Source organism: Pholis gunnellus, assembly GCF_910591455.1.
Source record: "Pholis gunnellus genome assembly, chromosome: 9".
Taxonomy (NCBI): Eukaryota; Metazoa; Chordata; class Actinopteri; order Perciformes; family Pholidae; genus Pholis; species Pholis gunnellus.
The window spans coordinates 1,721,814-1,743,224 of NC_136535.1; the positions used below are offsets into that span (position 1 = coordinate 1,721,814).

Sequence of the window (21,411 nt, forward strand, 5' to 3'; positions counted from 1 at the left end):
GATTAACACATCCATAGAGCACAACTACTGCTGCTGCTTTGAGCACGTTTGAGAAGCAAAAACTCAGCAAGCAAGAAAAAACTCAGTGTAAAAGTTCATAAAAAACTCTAATCACTTAAAAAGTGCTGAGCTGGTCACAAAGACGATCCTACATGTTTTAATGACATCATGCACATTCAGCAACAAACATACCGCTACAGAGCATGTCCCTTGATAGTAGCCAGCCTCACACTCACACTCACACACACACACACACACACACACACACACACACACACACACACACACACACACACACACACACACACACACACACACACACACACAGGTTAGCAGCTGTACAAATGAGCTGGAGACTTGACTGTTCTCTCTGCACAGCACGATGCTATAAACAATCTGGAACACAATTCAGTTTTTCTATACAGTTATTATTGTTACCACAGCAACTGGAAACTCCACAGTGTGTGGGAACACGGCAGGAGGAGGTAATGCAGCTGTGTGAAGTCATGTGTAGCTACAGACACCTGCTCATACATGACTGTGTGTGTGTGTGTGTGTGTGTGTGTACTGACTTCCTCTGCTTCTTCTCCAGGTCGTGGTTGCGGCTCTGCTGGCCCTCCAGGTGAAGTTTGGTGTCCTGCAGTTCAGCTGTCAGTCGCTGGGTTTTCTTCTTCAGCTGCTGGATGTTTCTCTGGGACTCCTCGTTATCGGCCTGCATGTCGCTGATCTGCACACATCAGCGACACATGCAAGTAGTCAGACGTGGAAAAGAACACTTTCCAACATGTTGCAAAGCCTGTTGCTGAAAATTGCACAGAAATAAACGCCATGCAATGCAACGACTTGAGAGCCAGAAATATAATCTGTACACTGGATTCATAATCCAACAGCTGTATAAGTGTCATTTTAGTCATCATTTAATTTACAGGATCACATGTTGCAACTAACTAAGTCAGCATTCAACCTAAACTTTACTTCTGTGTAAACGGATCAGTTCACCAAAACCAACAAAGGAAACATTCTCCCACATGTCCACAGTGCAGACAGCAGTGGTTGCATTGGCTGAGGAGTTGAGCTGTCTGCTGCTGAGAGACACGACTGCTTCTTACACACAATACGACTGAGATGAGATGGAAGAAGCTGAGCAGGAACTGAAACCTCAAAGCTCACTAATCACTATAAACTTGTTTTACTCTCTTAAACTGAAGTATCCTAGTCTGCAGGTACAAAGCAACACAACATTTCAACATTTACATTGAAGTTCTGATTGTGATTTCTTCTTTTTCACAACGTGGTTCCTTTGTACCCTCATTAATCACCACATAACAGAATTGATCTGAGTAGTCTTATTAGCAGTTCATTTAATCTTGAATTGTCCGTCTGAGACTTTGGAATTGATGTGGGCTTCCATTTGTAATTGTATTAATTGTAAATATTTGTGTTGCAATAAAACAGGAAGCTTGGAGGTCTAATTTGGTACAGTTCTATATCATACCATAGATAACAAATGATTAATGACTTCTAATTGGAATTCTACAGTACATGATGGACACAATGGTGTGATGTACACTCACCCTCCTCTCCAGCTGCCGTTTGTTCTGCTGCTCCACCTCCAGCTTGTCATCAGACTCCTGCTGCAGCCTCTTCTTGGTGAATTCAATCTCCCTGATGGCTCGTTCATACTTCAGCCTCCACTCTCCTCCTGTCACACCAGCATGTTCAGTCAGCTTCACCTTGTTGGATCTCAATATGCTTATAGACCTCCCATACAATACTATGAACATTTTTCATGAAGGAAACATTTGTCACAAAAAACAGTAGTTTGAAATGGGGATTCACCCTATCTGGATTGTCCAGGTCGTTTTAAATGGCCAAGGGTTAAAAAGGTTCCATGTTGTGGAAGTCTCAATGAAAACAGTTAAAGGCAGCTGAGTCTTTGCAAAGCCAGAGAGATGGGAGAGCTCAAGGATTATGGCTCATGATGTCCTAAACCTGACAAATCTGCATTTCTCTGTTTGAGAACTGAGTGGTTAGATCAGGATGAATTGAACTGAGAACATTAACAGTGATCTTCTGGAGACACTGGCTGTGTCAGGAGTACCACAGAGAGGTTAGTGTACTCTACCAGGAGGTCTGTCAGTCTGTCACCACCAGTTTTTATCACCACGATAATGTTGCAACCGTACAAGATTTGGTCACAAAACTTTGCACGCGTGTGGTTGAGATCAAAATGAAGTCTAGAGATGAGTTTGGAGATGGGAGTGGTCCGAGTAAAGGAGCTGGAAGTAGGGGAGTAGGAAGTGGTGAAGGGGCCATTATTCATTCTCTGGGGGACCTTGAACATCTGTATCGTGGTTCAGATGCTTCGCTTTTAAGTGATGGACTAATCAACCACATTTAGTGTTATATGATGTATGAGCACATTCATGGGTGGAGTCCTTTGCTGCCTCCACCAAAGTCTATAAAAGGACAATATGAATTAGTTTTATAGATGTGCTAAGTGCATCCTGAAAACTCTACTTAACAAAACAGATTTGATCAAAGCATGAAGCTCAACTGAAGTTGACCACAAGCAATTTATGTTTGCCTTGAGCCAGTTTTAAACTATATCCATTATTTCAAACTCCCTTACTTTACTGAGGAAGTCTGCTCCAGTACTCAAGGTCAGACCTGCACTATTTTGAGGTCTCTCCATGTGGCACGGCCCACACATATTCAATGTACTTCAAGTCATGATTGTGTCGCAGTGCCAGTTCACATGAGTCAAAGCTCTGCTCCGACACAATGCAACATGGAGACACTTCATCAAGTCGATTCTACATTTACAAAGTCGGCATGTCACACAAAGACAGCTGGCAGCCTGCCTGCAGGGCGTCTGGAACACAATCCCCGCTTCACTCCTCACTTGTAACTGATCGATTTATAATGTACTTCTTCACATCGGCTCTTTCTTGGCTTTTGTCAAAGCATCGATCCGACACCCCCCCTTACATTTCCTGCAGCGCCACTGAGGACCTCAGTCTGGGAATGAATTAGTTCTTTTGTAACCTCTGTGTGCGGGTGTGTGCATGTACAGTTCAGTAGTGTGTGTGGAGACTGTCAGAGGTGTACATTCAAACTCAGTGTTTGATGACGTTTGTTGACTCATTGTTCACTTACTGTTTCTGAAAGACGAATTGTAATTGTGATCACTTTATCTTTCTGTCAACACAGTTACTATATGTCTGCAATACACTCATTTAATGTATTTGTTTACTGACAGAAAATGAATCCAAATTCATTTAGAAAATCAATTATTCATCATTTGCTAAAACGTTAATGTCAAAATACTGTTTTAGACAGTGGGGTTCTTACCAAATCTTTCAAAAAGTCTTTAAAAAATGCCGCCCCCTCATTCATTAAACGGACCACTGGGTAGACACATCTAGCACACATTCCTGGTGGTTTCCTTTGCAACATGAATGGGATCATTCTCAGTCAATGTAGTTCTATTTTCTGTCTCTTTGCACAGTGGTATGTAACACAGCTATTGTGCTGAAGTTGTTCCACCTCAACAGATGTGACACAACTTACAGAAGTGATCAGTCCTGTGAAACACCTGTGTGGGTGTTCAGCAGCTTTAGCACAAGTGTGACTATTACTATGAGCAGTAGTAGTAGTTCATGAGCAACATACATACATATCAGAATCTCTGCTGTGCTGATGAATACTGTATCTAGTCTACATGGTGTCTGACCTGTGTCGTCATCGTCCATCTCTCCATTGAGTTCAGATGCTCTGATGAGCCGGGCCTCCATCACCTCCATCTCCATGGACTCCTTCTGTTTATTCATGCTGTCAAACTTGGCCTGATGGATAAGAGAGAGGAAACGGTTTCTATGACAACGTGAACACATATGCCTCCAGAGATTAACGGAAGAGTCCTGCAGGTTTTTGCGTGTTGGAGGACAAATAGAGGGACATTAGACACCACAGAGACACTGAACCACATTAAGTCTCAGGGGCCCACAGAACGTGGAAATGTCTCCTGCTGAGAGTAAAAGCTCCACAGACCAGTCAGTCCATCCTGCTGTGATGATTGCAGCCCAGAACCTGCATGTTAAGAGTGTCTCTTCTAAAAAATGATGCTATCGCTGACCCTCAGTGTGTTCTTCAGTGTGTCCGCACATGTCGTGTGTAAAATGTTCTATTCTTGAAAGAACTGACCATGACACATGATCATGATACATCATTTGTGAAACCTTCATTTTGGTAGGTATATGTGGCTGCTAGTTGGTGCAGATCATAAGTCAGGAAATTGAACCATCCTAAGAGACAGCTCAGGGAATCTAATGGTTAGCCTGTTAGAGCGTTTAGGCTGCAGAAGCTTCTGCTCAGGGAAGAAGAAATGCATTTCTGACATCTGAAGGGGAGGAGCTTGTTGGGAGAGAGCAGGGAAGTACGAGCTGCTGGAGAATAAGACATTTAACTTCTGAAGACTTACAGTGTCAATGCTTATCGAATAAATAGGTTGTATGAGAGAGTCATGTTTTAACCACCATTAAGAGACTTAATGATGGACTCTGACAGGAGTTTTTACAAACAGATTCAGCCCTTTCCGCAAAGCCTTCTGGAATTAGACTGAGAAGGACTACCGCGGGATCTTTGGGAATATCTTGGTAAAAGGCAGCGAACACACCCTTCCTTTAGTTATTTAACTTCAAAAGCAGAAGCTGTGAGTATTGTGAACTTGTGGTTCACATTTACCAAAAAATAACTTATTTTAAACTTATTTAGCTTCTGTCTACATAAATAAATAGACTGGTTGGGAAGGTCTGGTGGGAAGGTCAGATGAAACCGAGAAATGACCAAAAACATGTCTGCTCTGATTTAGAAGATGCTGGAACACAAGTTGTACATTGCCATGAGCTGAGAGGCTCCCACAGAGCTGTAGACCTGAAGGCAAACAGCTGAGTATTGATAAATGCAATATTGTGTGTAGTTGTGCCTTTTTTAGCTCTGCCAAACTGTCACGAATAATCAACAACATATAAAAACTCCACAACCTCATACACACTTTCATTCACAAATTAATCATTACACAGCTTTGTTGAATACTCTATTCTGACTGGTCAACTACGTCATGCTGTAGTCCGTTATGAATAACAGACCATAGCTATGGACGCAGTTCTGATCTCCATACATACCAATACGGTTTTGGGTAAATGCTCATAGAGCTTAATGAGAAATGATAAGACTGTTTGAAATTACAGCAACCCACCGGTCAACTGTGTGAAACAGCTCATGCGTGTCGTAACACAACCAGGATACAACGCTTCATACCCCTCAGAGTGAAAACACTGTGGTATTCCTCACAGACAGAAACTCGTCATGGGCCACAGCTCCATACTAGCCTTGACAGACTGGGAACACTTTTTGACTGGTTCAAAAGACTTCAAAATTGTTCTGGGCTACCGAACAAGAAAGAAATCACTGCTACAAATTTCGCACCTAATGCTTGCCTCAAGTTTGTTGCAGAACAAAAACCTTCTGTAGATGAGTTTTATGAAACAAAGATAGAGGTATTTGGCCACAATGCCAAGAAATATGTTTGGAAGAGAAAAGACCTCAACCCCATTTAAAATGTGTGGACTGCCCTGAAAAGACTATCTATGGGTGAGCTGAAGCTGAGTGGTCTGAGACCAGACCAGTATTCAGCCAGAATCTCTCTGACAGCAGCCAAAAGCAGCTGGTAGAATCTTTTCCTGGCAGACATTGGGACTTACAGGAAAAGCTCAGCCAATAACAATGGCTCTGTTGCATTAAGTGTCCCAGTTAGCCATGTCAGTGAGCATGCACAATCCCAGAGCGCTAACTAACTCACCTAAATGGAATGCAGCCATCATCAAAGTCATTCATTTCACCTGTGCTTTTCCCACTTTAACACATCACAATGATGTCGGTGTCAGTGATTACATTTAACTGGTACTTTTAACTCTTATTTAGAATGGTTCTGGTCCATTCCAGTGCAACATTCCCAACATACATGAACCCTTCCCTGTGTGAATACCCACATTTCCCCCTTGTGCCTCTCCTCACTCACACACACAAGAAGAAAATAACATCCATCCCACATTTCTATGAGCCGGGCCTTTGAAGGCAGCCCACCCCTCCCCAAATAAAAACACAGAAAGAAATCACGTCTAAAATGTAAAATAGTGAACTAAATGGATGGAGGGAGCTGGGGAAGGGCAGTGGTGGAGAAATGGCCTGACAATATGATTTCACAATTACAGTCAATCTGTATGTGTCAGTGGTGGGCCGTCAGGGCCAGCTAAGCCTTCTCTGCTGGCCTAAACAGAATCACAAAGTTATAGCTATTTTATAATTTAATAATTTTTCATAAATACACTACCTGTATTATAATTATTTTTCCCAATAGCTTGTTTTCTCATTGCACAGCTCCTGTCTTCCTGAGTTGCTCTGCTTCCAGCCTGCAGCGCTGCTTCCACTGCAGCTTGTTGGAGAGCTTTTATCCAATCAGATCTCGAGATCTCACCCCTATTTCTCTAGGTAAGAAGAGAGGCCCGAGGCCCGCTAGGAAGCCTTTACAGTTTAAGTAAATGGGGACGTATTGTTGATTGTTAGTGTTCAACCAATCAGATCTTTAGTTTGACATGTTGGGCGAATTCTTTGACGTGCCAGAGCCTTCTAGGTGGCCTACAAGTACGTCAGCATTAACGTTCGCCGTGATTGGTCAGTGGGCTAGTGTGACTGATGTGAAGCAGAAAGCTAGCTAGCAGAACTTAGTAGTAGTAGTAACAGTTCAAGTTCAAATATATGTAAGAAGTTATTCAATTCAATTTATTTTAGTATAGCCCAAAATCACAAATTAGCCTCAGAGGGCTTTACAATCTATACACATGCGACATCCTCTGTCCCAGGACCCTCACTTCGGAACAGGAAAAACTCCCCCCAAAAAACCCTTTGATAGGGAGAAAAGGGTAAGAGACCTGTGGGAGAGCAACAGAGGAGGGATCCCTCTCCCAGGATGGACAGCAGTTCAATAGATGTCATGTGTACAGAATGAACAGCATAACAGAGTTACAACACATTCAATGTATATGACAGAACCACGGCAGGAGGCAAGACCAGGGTCCAGGTATGTTATGACATTGACATGACATTTTTAGCGTTTTGCTTGGTGTAGCTTTGAGGCTGAGGAGAAACGGATTTGGGAGTTACTGGCAACGCCTTTCTGGAGAAGTAAGAAAGGGTCGGCCAACCCCACAGCTAGCAGCCCTGACCCAGCCAGGAAAAGGATTTGTACGAACGGTATTCCTGACTGACAGCGTCGTTGAAGCGTTGCACATTTTATGGCTAAGAATGCGTTTTATTTGCGACTGAGCATCTTGGTGTTTGGAGCTATGCTACGCTAACCTGAGGTGGCTAACCAAGGCAGCAACATGACACCATAGCACGGCAGGACACTTACAAGCTACGGTGCTTTTGAAAACTTTAGCTGAGACCCGAGTGGATCTACAACTCAACGAACACGTTCACAGGAGGACCTCTGGCTGGAACTGAACTGCACCGATGTTCTGTACAACTGCGGTATTAAACTATGTTAACAAAGAAAGGAGGATGGACTTTGTGTTTAAGTTAACAGCAGCTTTGGTAAGTGAAGTGCTTTTGTTGTTTTATATCTGCAGTAGCGTTACTACTGTGTTCATTTGTCTATTGTGTTGTTTTTATGATATGGTTAATATTGTTCCCTCTGATGTGAATAATATCTCAATGGCCCGTGCTCTTCAGTGTGCGGTGGAATATGTGTTTTAGCGCTGCAGTTTTGCTGGATTGATTTGTCATGCTTTGTTGTCATATAAATATATGTGAGTTTGTAGCATGTTGGGTGGGTTGCTAGGTTGAGCGCAGTGGCTCCACCGAAAGAACATTATATTTCCCACAATTTAAGCTTCTGCATTTTCCAAATGCACTACGAAATCTACAGTACTCTACAAAAATACATTATAAAGTTGAGCGGAAGCAAACACAAGGCTTCAGCAGTTTGAGTTAGTCTGGAAATATTGTAGCATGTCCTGTATTCTAAGCATAACTGTTTAAATAAACTTTGAAAAAATGTATTTGGTTGCTCAACCAAAGACGGCGTTCGTGCTTGAACTCCTCGATATTGAACAAATTAAAGGCCACATACCTACCAAGCAGGATGTTGTTGTGTTATAGGCGACAGTGAGGTTTTACAGCCCAGCAGGCTGTGTTCTCCTGCTGGCTCATGGCAGCGTCTGATGCTGAGCAACACACACCTGTAGGGGATCATTTGATCTGGTACATGCGAGTATACTACTTCATGGGGGCTCCTGTGTGTGTGTGTGTGTGTGTCTGTGTGTGTGTGTGTGTGAGATTTAATTTGTGACAATGCAGAACTTTAACTTAAGAGTTCTGAATGCAGTCAGTGAGGCCCAAAGTGGCTAATTGAGTTGAATAACTGTGTCATCATTGTGTGGAAAAACCCATAGCATCCTGGAAAACTGTTTTAATGTAAATAAATGCATCAATAGGATCAAAGGGAGCAAATATATCTCAGCAAATATATCTTAGTTAGCGTAACATCTTAGCTAGTGTTAGGACATTAAACAAGTCATAATTCATCTCTATTATCAATTTATGTTGATGTAAAAACATCATCTTCAAAAAACTGGATTCATTCAAGTTTCTCAACAAAAACTATATTTAAAAAAATTATATTTGAACACATCATGGTAACCAACCATCACCCTATATTCACTTTTACTGAACAGAGCTTGAACGCAGCACAATGTAAATGAATGGAACCTCCACACATTAGCTGTTAGCACCGGTGATGCTAACGTTACTAGCTCTCCTCCTGCTGATTTCAACAGTTTTATTCTTCAGAATGTAGCACTATCAGGGATTGGCCAATAAAAAATATTGATGATGTCCTGATCCCATATTTTAACTGAATATCGGCCGATAACAATCAACAGTAAAACTGTACTTCACACAATGATGGGTAAACTGGGGTGGGTCCATTACACAAAAAAACAAAGCATTAATTTCCAACCGAAGAAATCGCGTGACGCTGTGGCGCGATTAGCGATGAGATGTTTCTCCTGTCATCACTGACTTCCTGCCGTTGTTGAATCAGGATATTAATACTGTATCCGTCTGTGTTCACCCAGAGCTCTACGATACCTCATATCAATAGAGACCGGACCAAATTATGTGTATAAATGTGTGTGTGTAAACCATATAGTGCAAACAATGAATAGACGCTGCCGTATTTACGTCTAGATGACGTTATTGTGAGTGTTGATGGAGCTGCTACAATGTTAGCACAGAATAGCACCGATCGATCCGAGCTCCATTGAGAAAGTACAAATGGGCATCATTACGTAGTTACTTCGGAGTCCCTTTTTGTCGGTTTATTGCCGTTAAATCACAGCCAAATTAGTTTATTTTGTGTAGTAAACAGCCGACGTGTGGCTTGCTAGACACAGTGAGCTCGATGAAATCCACGGAGCTCCTCCGGACTATGTTATGAACCAGACATGACGGCGTTTAGTTCCCCGTGATATCTGGGACTTCCACAACACGTACTGAGCAGAAATAGAGGTGATTTTTCTACGGTTGATGGCGGACAGTTGAACGGCTTTCAGACCGATAAGCCGCGCCCCCTCTCCGGCGAGTCCAGCGCGATTCACGCGAATGAACACAAATAGTCCCCGGCGAGTCTGGCGGCACGAATGACGCGATTCGTGCCGCGTTCATCGTGTTTGGTATGAACACGGCATTATTGAGTGGCATAATAATCGCGCGACACAACGAATCGATAATGAAATTCGTTGCCAACTCTTTTGATAATCGATTATTATCGATTTTATAACCCCGACGCACAACCCCTAAACATCATGAAGAGTCTGCTCCCATCAGCCTTTACAACAGCACAATCTCAGACTGGAACCTTCTTTTCAACTGAACGACTGTATGCCTCTGAGACTGCAGTTCAATGAACTGTGTGTTCGGATCTCCTGGGTCTTCAATTATTACTGCCTGAATGTCTTGACAAAACAGCAATGTTTAAATATGAGACAGCCTTTCATTATCCAAGTTGAATTTTAAATGACATCTTCCAACATTAATACTCAAATAGATGATAAAATCTCTCAGAAGAAAAGCAGAGCTGGCTAATAGTTCTGCTCTTTAATAATTCAAGCAGATGCGCTAAAGTTACATTTATATATAACTGAGTAGACATTAAACTGCATTTTACAATGTGCATAATTATGAAACGTTACTGTGAAGTGGAAGAATGTGGCTGTGTTGTAGAAAACTTTATTACCTTACTGCTAACGGGCTAATTGAGCTATAAAGTGTTATTCATCTCTATTTGCCATCACAATAAGGCAGTTCCATTTTCATTTGCCTTAATGGAACTCTGCTTGAAAGAAAGCATCAAGTGAAGGAATGGGTCAGAGCGTTAATGGACACAGTGAGGCATTAGTCCCACGGCGTGTGACAGTTTTAATCAAACCTCAGCTTAAGAGTTAGACCGCAGCCTGCAAACACAACCCGACTCTCTTATTCTACACACATGACTGTGTTCCTTCACAACATGTTGTCTTCTGTGTGTGTGTGTGTGTGTGTGTGTGTGTCTCTCTACCTGCAGGTCCTTCATGTCCTTCTCCAGGCGGAGCCTCTCAGAAGTTTCCGTCTCCAGCATCTGGGAGGCTGACTCCCCGGTGTTACGCTCATCAGACAGCTCTGATGACAGCTCTGTGATCTGATGAACACAAACATATGCACAGTCAGTCACACACACAGCAGGTGTCAAGCATGTTTGTACTATATGTTATATATAGATGTATAGCTTGGAAGATTTATGTTATCAATAAGTGTGTGTTTGTTCTCGACCAAGCTTAGGGATCTATCACATGAGCGGCAGCCTCGAGGGCTAAACAATGAAGTGCAGTTCATCAAATGGCCCCTTGAGTCATTGCACATCCACCACCATGTTACAATGCCCAACTTTACAGCAGAAATAGATGAATTGTTTTTACAGCCTGGTACTAAACTGGTTTTAGTCTCTACAGCTTATTTCCCCGTTCATGACAACCGTACAAGGGATGAATTTACATAACTCTCCTGTTTAAAATATACAATAGGCACAAACAACAGATCTGACTCTGGTGTAATATCACACATATTTGTGGTCTGAGGATTCTGTAGGTCTGACTAAAGGAGGCTGCAGATGATGCTGTAGCAACATGTGGACGGCCTGTCCCATTATCTAGTAGAATAAAATGACATAATGATTTACTCAAAGAGCTGCTAACCCCTGCAGACAGCTCTTCATCGGAATCATTTTTGAGAAAAAATTCATAACTTTACATTGCTGCTCTGTGCATGTGTACGTCTGTTTCTGTGTGTTTACCCGGCTCTCAAGGCGGTCGCTGCTGAGTCTCAGCTCGTTCCTCTCTTTCTCCACCTTCTCCAGCTTCTGCTTCAGCTGCTGGATCTCTTCCTGAGAGGGGAAACACAGAGGAAGTTAATGGCAGAGACATGTTAGTGAGGAGACAGCAGATGGAGTGCATTAATCAGCATATAAACTCATTACACTCATCACCGTCATCTCATTTTTGCTAATTGTAGGGGTGTACTTATGGGTGTTTTCCTTGTGCACATTCTCTGATGGATAGGATACAGTTTAATTGATTAAATGATATTATCAAACAATATTAATTGTAAATATCTCAATAAAAATAGAAATCCTATTTGTTAGAGTGCCAGAATAGCCAGGCATCGTCATGAAAAATCAGAAATTATGTTTTGGGAAAAATACTTTAAATCTGAATCCGGTCAAAGAGAAAAAGAGCCGCCACCACACATAAAGTGAAATAATGTGAACACGTTAGTAAATCCAGTCTGTCACAACACTAAAATGAGAGCACCGTTGTTGGAAGAAACAGAGCGTTCTATTTTAATAGGAATTAATGAATGGGATGAAAGAAAATCTTTCCTAATAATATGTAGAGTGCAAAACAGCACCTCTTGTGCAAGAGCTTGTTGCCAGTGAAACACATTCTCACTCCCAACTCATCAAATACCGACGCTTGGTCAGTGGCCCAAAGCTTAAAACTAGGACGCTCTAGGTTCCCCTCTAGCGTCAGGTTTGGACGTGTGAGGGACAGCATGTCACTTTCCATTCATTACATGTACAGTATAGTGTCTCTTCAAAATAAACTTCCGTCTACACAGGAAGTTAGGTTTAGTCAACAAAACGCAGTTTGGCGTGTCCACCAAAAATGTAACCTGGTTAGCTGAGCTAGACATTTTATTAAACAGCATGGCAAACAATTTTCTTTCACACATCCATTGTGCTGGGCGCTCTTCTGCTCTGTCTTCTCAGACAGAGAGTCCCAGAGTTTGCTCTGCAGCCTGTGTGTGTGTGTGTGTGTGTGTGTGTGTGTGTGTAGGTGTGTGTGTGTGTGTGTGTGTGTGTGTGTGTGTGTGTGTGTGTGTGTGTGTGTGTGTGTGTGTACTCACGTCCTTGCCCCGGATCTGTTCCTCAGTGAGCTGCACCTCTATCAGAGGTCTGACGGTGGTGAAGAGCTTCCACCATGGCCAGCCTTTGACGCCACGATTCTTCTTTATGTTCTTCTGGATGCAGCGGATGGCCAGATCCTGGATCTGTCAACACATGCAACAATAGAGGGACTGATTAGGACTGTAAAGAGGATTTGCATAGTGCATTTACTAGTGTAACCTAAAGGGTTTCTCCATGTGCTGATGTGTCTATAGAAAAGCATGGATGTAGTGTCCTCAGTGTGATATCACACACTCAGGGGATGTTTTGACACTTCTTTACTACTTGCCATAATTGTGCCAGTTATTAAAACCCTGATTCTGTGAAGGAAAGAAATAGATTTGTTTAGAACAGGAAGTGTGTGTCCTGCAGTTTGTTTAATACCTAAAGCAGACCCCTAGGGGGTCCGCGAAGGTACTGCAGGGGGTCTGCAAAATGTTTGGTTGATTAGACACATTTTTTTTTTAAAAACATGAATCTGTCCATTATTTTAATAGTTCAGTATTGTATGAAAGATAACAGGTATGTTTATGTATGGCAGTGGCACTAATAGGCCATCACTCATTTTCATTTCCACATTTATGTTTAAAATGAAAACATCAATTTCAATAGCTTGTATGCATGATTATCATGCAATTGACAGACAATGTTGATATTGGTATCAGTTGACAAGGTATGTTTCTAAATGTCAGTGGCACGGCCCCCCTACTCACTGTACCTTCACATGTTTAAAATAAAAACATGAGTATATGAACCTGTGTATTATTAGAAGAGCTTAGTATTGAATGCACAGTAAAGAGGTATGTTTATACATGGCACTAGGCCCAGTTTAATATAAAACACAATTTTATACAATATATATAGTCGGGGGTCCCTGCTCCATCTCTCTATCAGTTTGGGGGTCCTTGGCCTGAAACACGTTGAAGACCCCTGATCTAAAGGGTTGCAATACTGTGACAAAGGCTTTTCAAGACAACTTAGTTGAGTGTCTGTCTTTACAGGACTTCCTTAATGAATCCCAAAGGGGTGACCTGCACTTCCATCCATCTATTTTCTGTGATTTATCTGGGTAAGGGTTGGGTGGCAGCAGACTGGTCTCCTCCCAGTTGAACAGAACCTCCTCAGGGACAGGTCGCATGTCCTATAACAGGGTTCCTTCTGTTCTCTACAGGTTATTCTCCAGGATGCTTTTTGTGATGATCACGCTCCAAACAGGGATCTCTCCATATACTAATACATTCCTGTCTATAGAGGTCTGATTCACTTATCAATAACATGACATCTTTCGTGCTTAAAAAAAGATTGATCATAGAATAATGCAAACTGGTGTGGGAAAAACGTACTTGCAAAGACATCAACTTTAGCAACTGAACCAAACATGCTGACCAATTTAACATTGTTCAAGTCGGTTAAAACAAGTTGGGAAGAAAGCAGCGTTATGTAATGTCATCCAACCTGCATGTGCTCCCATGTGACGTAACATGGAAGTGTGTTCACAGAGTGTCCACTACATAACAGAGTAGGCTGCTCCACCAGCTGCTGTTTGAGCGTTAATGTGATCCACAGCATGACTCGGATCTTTCAGATGTCATCCTTTTTATGGAGCTCTGATAGAGAGCCTGGTAGTTCATTCTCAGCTAAAAGATAATAGGAGAATGCTGAGATTATTTTCCAGGTCAATACAAGATGTTCCAGGACATTTTCCGTGTGATTTCAATGACTGGAAAATTGGTCAACTGTTTCCCAGGACGCGTGGGAACCCTGAGTAAATTCTGAATTTTGCCTTCAGGCTCTCTCTTCAGCACAACAGTACGGTTCTTTTTCTGCAGCGTACATAAGAGAGTGAGATGCTGAGCCAGTGAAGTGGTGAAACCCACAATAGTTTGCCATGCGACAGGAAAACAATCATCAAATGGGGGATGCCAACAATCACTGAAAATGGGATGGGAACATTTCCATTAGTCAAGTCATTGCAAGCATGTCCAGTCTTGAATGAAAAACACTGCAGACCACTTATTACTTTTCAAAGAGGCCCACAGAGTTTGTCTGGGCTACCAATGGGCTATCTGTTCTATCAGAGAGTCACATGGTGACTTGTGGGCGGGAAAACAGATTTTTTTTAAACGTTGTGAGGACAAAATGTGGTTCTTTAAATTGAATATTGCTTGCTGGACTATATTGTAAATAGGTTGAGCTGATATACTGTAACATGGGGAATGGGTACTGTCTGTTAGAATGTTCATTCATAGATCCTCAAGCAAATATGTGGGAGGTGAATGAAATTAAAATGGTTGCGCCGTCCGAGGGCTCCTCTAAGATGTGTGGAGCAAATCTAGTACTTCGAGTTTACTAGAAATGAAAATCCTGATGGTTCTTTGATTCATACTCTCCAACACAGTGGCCAATTGTTGAATCAAATCAAGAAAATCTGTTCTCAACCCTTTTCTTCAAGACAGGAGATGCTTAATAACACGGTTAGTGATCACACATTTAAAAAGCATCAGTAGTTTCCTGTACTTTGGCTGATGGCTGTATCTCAGATGGACTGGTAACGGTTCAAGCTCAAATGAAACCATCAATGTTCCACTGGCAGCTTGTTGAAGCTAACTGCAGGGAATCTGGAGAGCCATTCGTAACACACAATTAGGACAAATTGCTCTCTACAGCAAAAGCTGGCATGACTGGATGTCTTGATTACACAAATATTTCTCATCAAATCAAATCGCTCTCTTTTTCAAACATGATGAGCTGGGAGTTCTATTTGAGAAATGTTTATGTAATTGGAGACTTCTGACCAGTAGCTGGTTTAAAAGCACATGGAGACGACTGAGGACAGGAAAGGATCCATGTGACAGGATGAAAGGAAAGAGAAGCAGCTTGAGAAACACTGATGTGGGTCATTCAGCTGTAGTCTTCATCTGAACTCTTTCCACACTCCTGCCTCAATCTCCCACTTATCTTATCTCAGGTTGATTCAATTGGACCTTTTCTTATCCAAGAAAAAGAATCTATCAATCTAATCAGTCTAAGAAATATTTGTCTTTTCCTTTTAGCTGGTGGACAGGTTAAAGGCAAAGACTTCACATTATTTAGGCTTATATTACAGTTGGACTTGAGGCAGATTGCTGCACCAATGTTGTGAAAAATGACACAATAAAGAAAAAGTATCATTTATTTTACTTAATATCATATACACAGTTGATATTTACTTACTATGGTAATTCTTCTGCTGCGACTTACATACAGGCCCTCCTGGATTACATTACAGTCATTTAGCAGATTTACAATAAGTGTATTCAACATCGGTATTCAAGAGAACTACTAGTCACCAGAAGTCATGAGTGCATCTCCTTTGTTAAACAAGCATCTAAGAGAATAAACCAGAGCAAACGTACAAACTAATATGAATACAATAAGTGCTGAGTGGAAGGCTCAGGGTAGTACTTCTTGAAGAGGTGAGTTTTCAGCCTGCGCCGAAAGAGGGGCAGCGACTCCGCTGTCCTGACGTCAGTGGGGAGTTCATTCCACCACTGTGGGGCCAGGACAGAAAACAGCCGTGACCGGGTCGATCGGCCGCAGGGACCTCTGAGCGACGGGGGAACCAGTCGCCCTGATGCAGCAGAGCGAAGTGGATGAGGGATCCAGTGTGTTTACATGAACATAAGTAGCCAGGCTGCTACGATAATCAGAGAACAGGTCAGTAAGGAGATCTGACCTTATTGGAAGCCTGGCTTACTTGATCTTAACTGTATTGGTGACTTTAAACAATGGATGGGAGGTGTTGACCAGAAAGATGCATCACTCATCACACCTGTCAGAAGTCTTTGTTCTGTCAAACTCCTAAATTGAGCTGAATTCAAAGCAAAATAATCTATTTCCATGAACGATGGAAATATGACATTTCTGTTGGTTAGCTCCAAACTAGAGCTGCAACAACGAATCGATAAAATCGATAAAAATCGATTATTAAAAGAGTTGGCAACGAATTTCATTATCGATTCGTTGTGTCGCGCGATTATTACGCCACTCAGTGAAGTGCAGTGAGGTTAGTCACTAGTGGCTGGTTAGTCACTAGTGGCTGGTGAGGCACTGACTATTTCAGAGTCAGATTTACAAATATATGAACCCAATATAGAGCAGCTTAAATCGCCATTCAATTGGCAACTTGCACATTGACTACTGGTTGTTTTTCATATTTCATATCAGCATTCTTTACACACATTGGTAAGGTACATATTTGATTGCACCGGGAGCGTCTGCTCCGCGATCTGTGACCTGCCCCACCAACCTGTTTCAGAAGCGGAGCGCTCGCGGGCGCCACCCGCGAAAATCTGTGTAACAACCACGGATTTATAAAGAGAACAACAAACACAGGTTGAATTGCTGTTGATATGGTCATATTTCCCTGTTTTTTTAGAATTGTTAAAGCTTAGATATTTAATCTTCAACATTTGCAAGCAAAATAGAAGAAGAAGAAAAGTGTAGAAGAAGAGTAACGGCACTACAAGCATGAACCCGACCCGTGGGCTCTCGCGCGCCCCCTCCAGTGAGGCAGAGGTACTGTTTGCTCCCCTCTGTGCTTCTTCACTGCGGTTTCTGTCAGATCAGCAAGACTGAATATGTTCTACACACACGTGAAATACAATACATGACCTATTCTATGGAAAGAAAGGACGTATAATACAAGTGTCTACAAATGTTACAGTGGTGACAAACAATGAGAAAGCAAAAGGCACGTGCACAACCCAGTTTGTTAGGGATTGCACAATCTGAGGTGAGGCACAGCTCTTCGCTGCCTCACCTCGCGTGTCTCCTCTCTGTTTGAACACGACATGAGCACATTCAGCGATTTTGACTATAAAAAGGAGGCTCTGCCTCCCCTGCCTTACCTGACCGCACGTCCCTGGTCCCCCAATAAGTGGCAGAGATGTTTGAGTGTTCACAGCAGGCCCAGTCGCTTGAATAACGCAGCTAGGAATAATGGAATAGGACTCCGGTTCTATTTTGTGGGTTTTTCTCTGAACTGGGTCCATGATTAAGAGGGACGCATGGTGCATGGCCGTTCTTAGTTGGTGGAGCGATTTGTCTGGTTAATTCCGATAACGAACGAGACTCCGGCATGCTAACTAGTTACGGTCAGCGTTCAGCTTCTTAGAGGGACAAGTGGCGTTCAGCCGCACGAGATTGAGCAACAACAGGTCTGTGATGCCCTGAGATGTCCGGGGCTGCACGCGCGCCACACTGAGTGGATCAGCGTGTGTCTACCCTTCACTGAGAGGCGTGGGTAACCCGCTGAACCCCACTCCTGATATTAGTCCTTTTTTTTTTGAATTATTACTTTCACAGCTCAGGGATGTTCGAGCAACCTGTTTGTGCACTTTCTGAAGATTCTTTGCACTGTGAATTAGCCCTGTCAGTTCTGTTTTTGAATAAAGGGTTGGAAATTAATGCTTTTTAGTTTGTAGTTTTTTTTTATCCGATTCATCGATTAATCGAACAAATAATCGACAGATTAATCGATTATTAAAATAATCGTTAGTTGCAGCCCTACTCCAAACACTGTTTCTGATGTTTTCTTCTGCTGCAACTTTAGAGTAAAGCTCCAGCAGATGTTTAAGCTACAGCATGATTGATTGATTTAGTTTCTGTTGTCTTGTGCTCTTATCGATGCACCGACTCTTCAAAGTTTCAAATATTTTCTTGCAATATTCAGATTTGTTTTTTTTCAAATTTCCAGTGTTTTTATACGCAAATTGAAAATGTGCATTAAAACAGGTGGGTGGAAACTGACAGGCAGAAATATGCTCTGTGAATGCTCCTACCAACACTAAACATTTTAAGCAGCTGATTCTGATTCAATACGCAGTAGGTAAAACACTCACAGCTGTCATTAACACCTTCTACATGAAGAATATCAATTCACCGTTTGGGTATGCAGCATTGTGGCAGAAGTAAACAGTGGTCACCTAAAATGATCCAGAAGAAACTAATGACATGGGTGCCCTCTACCTCTCCTTTACACCTCGACACACACACACACACACACACACACACACACACACACACACACACACACACACACACACACACACACACACACACACACACACACACACACACACACACACACACACACACACACACACACACCAAGCAGCAGTGTCTGCCTGAGCCCACCTGTTCCCAGCTGGGAGGAAGGGGAAGGCGGGGGGGGGTTCTGTCTTTAGGCAACTATTTAATTAGGCTCAGTGTTGGTTGGCTGGCAGTGGAATCCCCCATGCTCCTCCACTCTCAACTGTTCACCATGAATGTCAAAGAGATAGAGAGAGGAGAGGCAGGCTGCAGGGCTTCAAAGCAGCCAGCGGATCTCTTCTATTTGTCTATTCCCCCATGGCGAGGCAGTCTCTCTTTCTCCAGCTCCCCCCCCCCCCCCACCACACACACACACACACACACACACACACACACACACACACACACACACACACACACACACACACACACACACACACACACACACACACACACACACACACACACACATTTCCCGGAGTGCTTTGAACGCTGCTCCCCCAGACAGGGAGAGAGAACTTGGAAGGAAACGGGCGACATTCCCCCGAGCAGGAATAAAATAAACTAGATGAAGGAACAAACTAATTGATTTTGTGTGGTGGCAATATGAAAAGCCCGAGCAAATTTAAATCTGGTATATGGACGTTTGTCGTTGACAAAACTAGGAGTTAGCACAAAAACTAAAGCTTTAATCCAAACCAGAGAATTGAATGAGACAGATTTGGGAGTGACAGACAATACTGATTTGATACCCAGTGGGTTTGAAATCTGCAGTGACTTTTTTCACCAGCTTGTTTGGCAGATTCTGAACCCTGTAGAAGAAGAATGACTGCTTACAGAAGAACTGTCTGTCAGGCATAATGTGGTCAAATGAAAAGATAATGGAGTACACTGGGAAGAGTTTCTGATCAATAACACTGTATTCTCAGTATTATTTGTTTCTTTGGTGACTTCACCTTGCCTTTAAACACAAAGAGGATTCAAAAGAATTCAAAGAGCTGATATTTGCTCTCACAGTTTACTGCTCACTCTGCTGCAGCCTTAATAGAGATGCCAACCCAACATTTACTATATACTGCTGCTGCTTCACAATAAAGGGGCTCAATTGGTGACATGTTGGGTGGATTATATACATACATATAGAGTATACACATATATATATATATATATATATATATATATACACACACACACACACAAATACATAAGCATATATACACTTACGTGCTTACATAAGCTAGCACCAACACATTTCAACCAATAATATCGTGACATCCATCCATCAATCTATCTCAAACTTCCAGCAATATGGGAAGTGTGTGTGTTGCCACAGTCCTCTGTAGCTCTGTATCATACTACATTCACAGCCCAACCACTTTTTAGCGGTCCAATCAAATTTGCTTTAAATCCCTCTTGTAAATGACCAGGGCAGCTGGAGGTCACGCGAGAATCGTAGGCTGAAATATCACAGGCTTCAAGTAATGTGTTGGTGTCCAGTGAATCAGAGACCGGACCAATCAGCATCCTGTGAAGAGCTACTGGCAGCTATGGGCGTGGCTTAGCTGTGAGCGACACAGAGAGGTGACTGTTCTAACCAACGATGGCGGCTCCTGAAGAGGTTAGCATAGATGCTACAATAGCATCTGGAGAGTATTTCCTCTTTGAAAGAAGAACAAAGAACGACACTGAAGCGTAATAATGAATCCCACTGCTCTTCATGAACAGACCCGCCCTGCGTAGCTGGTTGAGGCAGAGACGATTCTCGAGTAGTTAGGATAAGGATAGACTATTGGACAGGACCTGAACAAATAAGGTTACCAGTACCTTGGTCCAGTACCATGGGCGCCCGGCCAATCCTAGCGCTTCAATGCTGCATTGGGCGGATCTCGCCAAGAAGAGCAGTGGGCCATAATAATAATAATTAATATTAAATAATAATGCATCACTGAAGGTGAAAAGTTTTCTCTCTTCTCCCGACTGGCTTCGACCAGTTTGATTGACAGATGGTTCATCCAATCACCTGGCAAGTCTTTTTTGAAAGTGCCTGCCCTTTTTTAAACAGTTTCCAATGACGAGGTCAGGTTACCTTGTAACTGTATAACACTGGAGAATATGTCACAGTACTTCCATTTCACTGGACCGTAACGTCTTCTGTCCTCATGATGATGTCATTTGGGTGACGGTAATGTTTGAATCACCCTCATAAAAGTTGCTTCATTATCGCTCTTTGACAAATAAAGAGACATATAAACATCTCATCTTCTAACAATTCCTTGATCTCCATAATATATTTACAGCTTTTACCCCCCCCCACCAGAAATGCACAAGGAGAGCAGGAAGTTAAAATCCACAGATGACTAAGCCCTGAGAGGAGAATGAATATACAGTGGCATGCAGCGCTGCATTAGAAGAGCCACTAATGAGTGTTCTCTTCTTCTTCCTATGAGAATCTGCCTGAATCACTACAAAATGTGCACTAGCAAATAACTAGTTGCTTACAACAGTCACAAATAAATGAACCCAATGCCAAACTTCATCAATTACATGTAATTTCCATTTACCCCGAGAGATGTGGCTGAAAGCGAGTCCTCCGGGGAGACAGGGTGGTGAAGAGAAACTTAAATGCCCTTGAAAAGTCATTTTGGTAGGCAGGCCTGAGCCCAGTGCAGCAAGACAGAATAAACTGAAATAATCATAAAAGGCGAACAAAGATCCAAAGCTTAATCTCTTCCCAG

General features: G+C 42.4%; 1 protein-coding gene across 10 annotated transcripts in view; it reads right to left on the reverse strand.

Moving 5' to 3' along the window:
* Positions 1-21,411, reverse strand: part of myo18ab (myosin XVIIIA b) — a 138,339-nt gene that overhangs the window by 39,022 nt on the left and 77,906 nt on the right. For all 10 annotated transcript variants that reach the window (XM_079166144.1, XM_079166143.1, XM_079166136.1 and 7 more), the window contains 6 exons: positions 12,565-12,708; positions 11,453-11,542; positions 10,682-10,801; positions 3,737-3,848; positions 1,575-1,702; positions 573-727 (listed from right to left, as the gene is read on the reverse strand). In XM_079166144.1, coding sequence (XP_079022270.1) covers positions 573-727; positions 1,575-1,702; positions 3,737-3,848; positions 10,682-10,801; positions 11,453-11,542; positions 12,565-12,708 — 749 coding nt within the window. The remainder of the gene's footprint in view (positions 1-572; positions 728-1,574; positions 1,703-3,736; positions 3,849-10,681; positions 10,802-11,452; positions 11,543-12,564; positions 12,709-21,411) is intronic.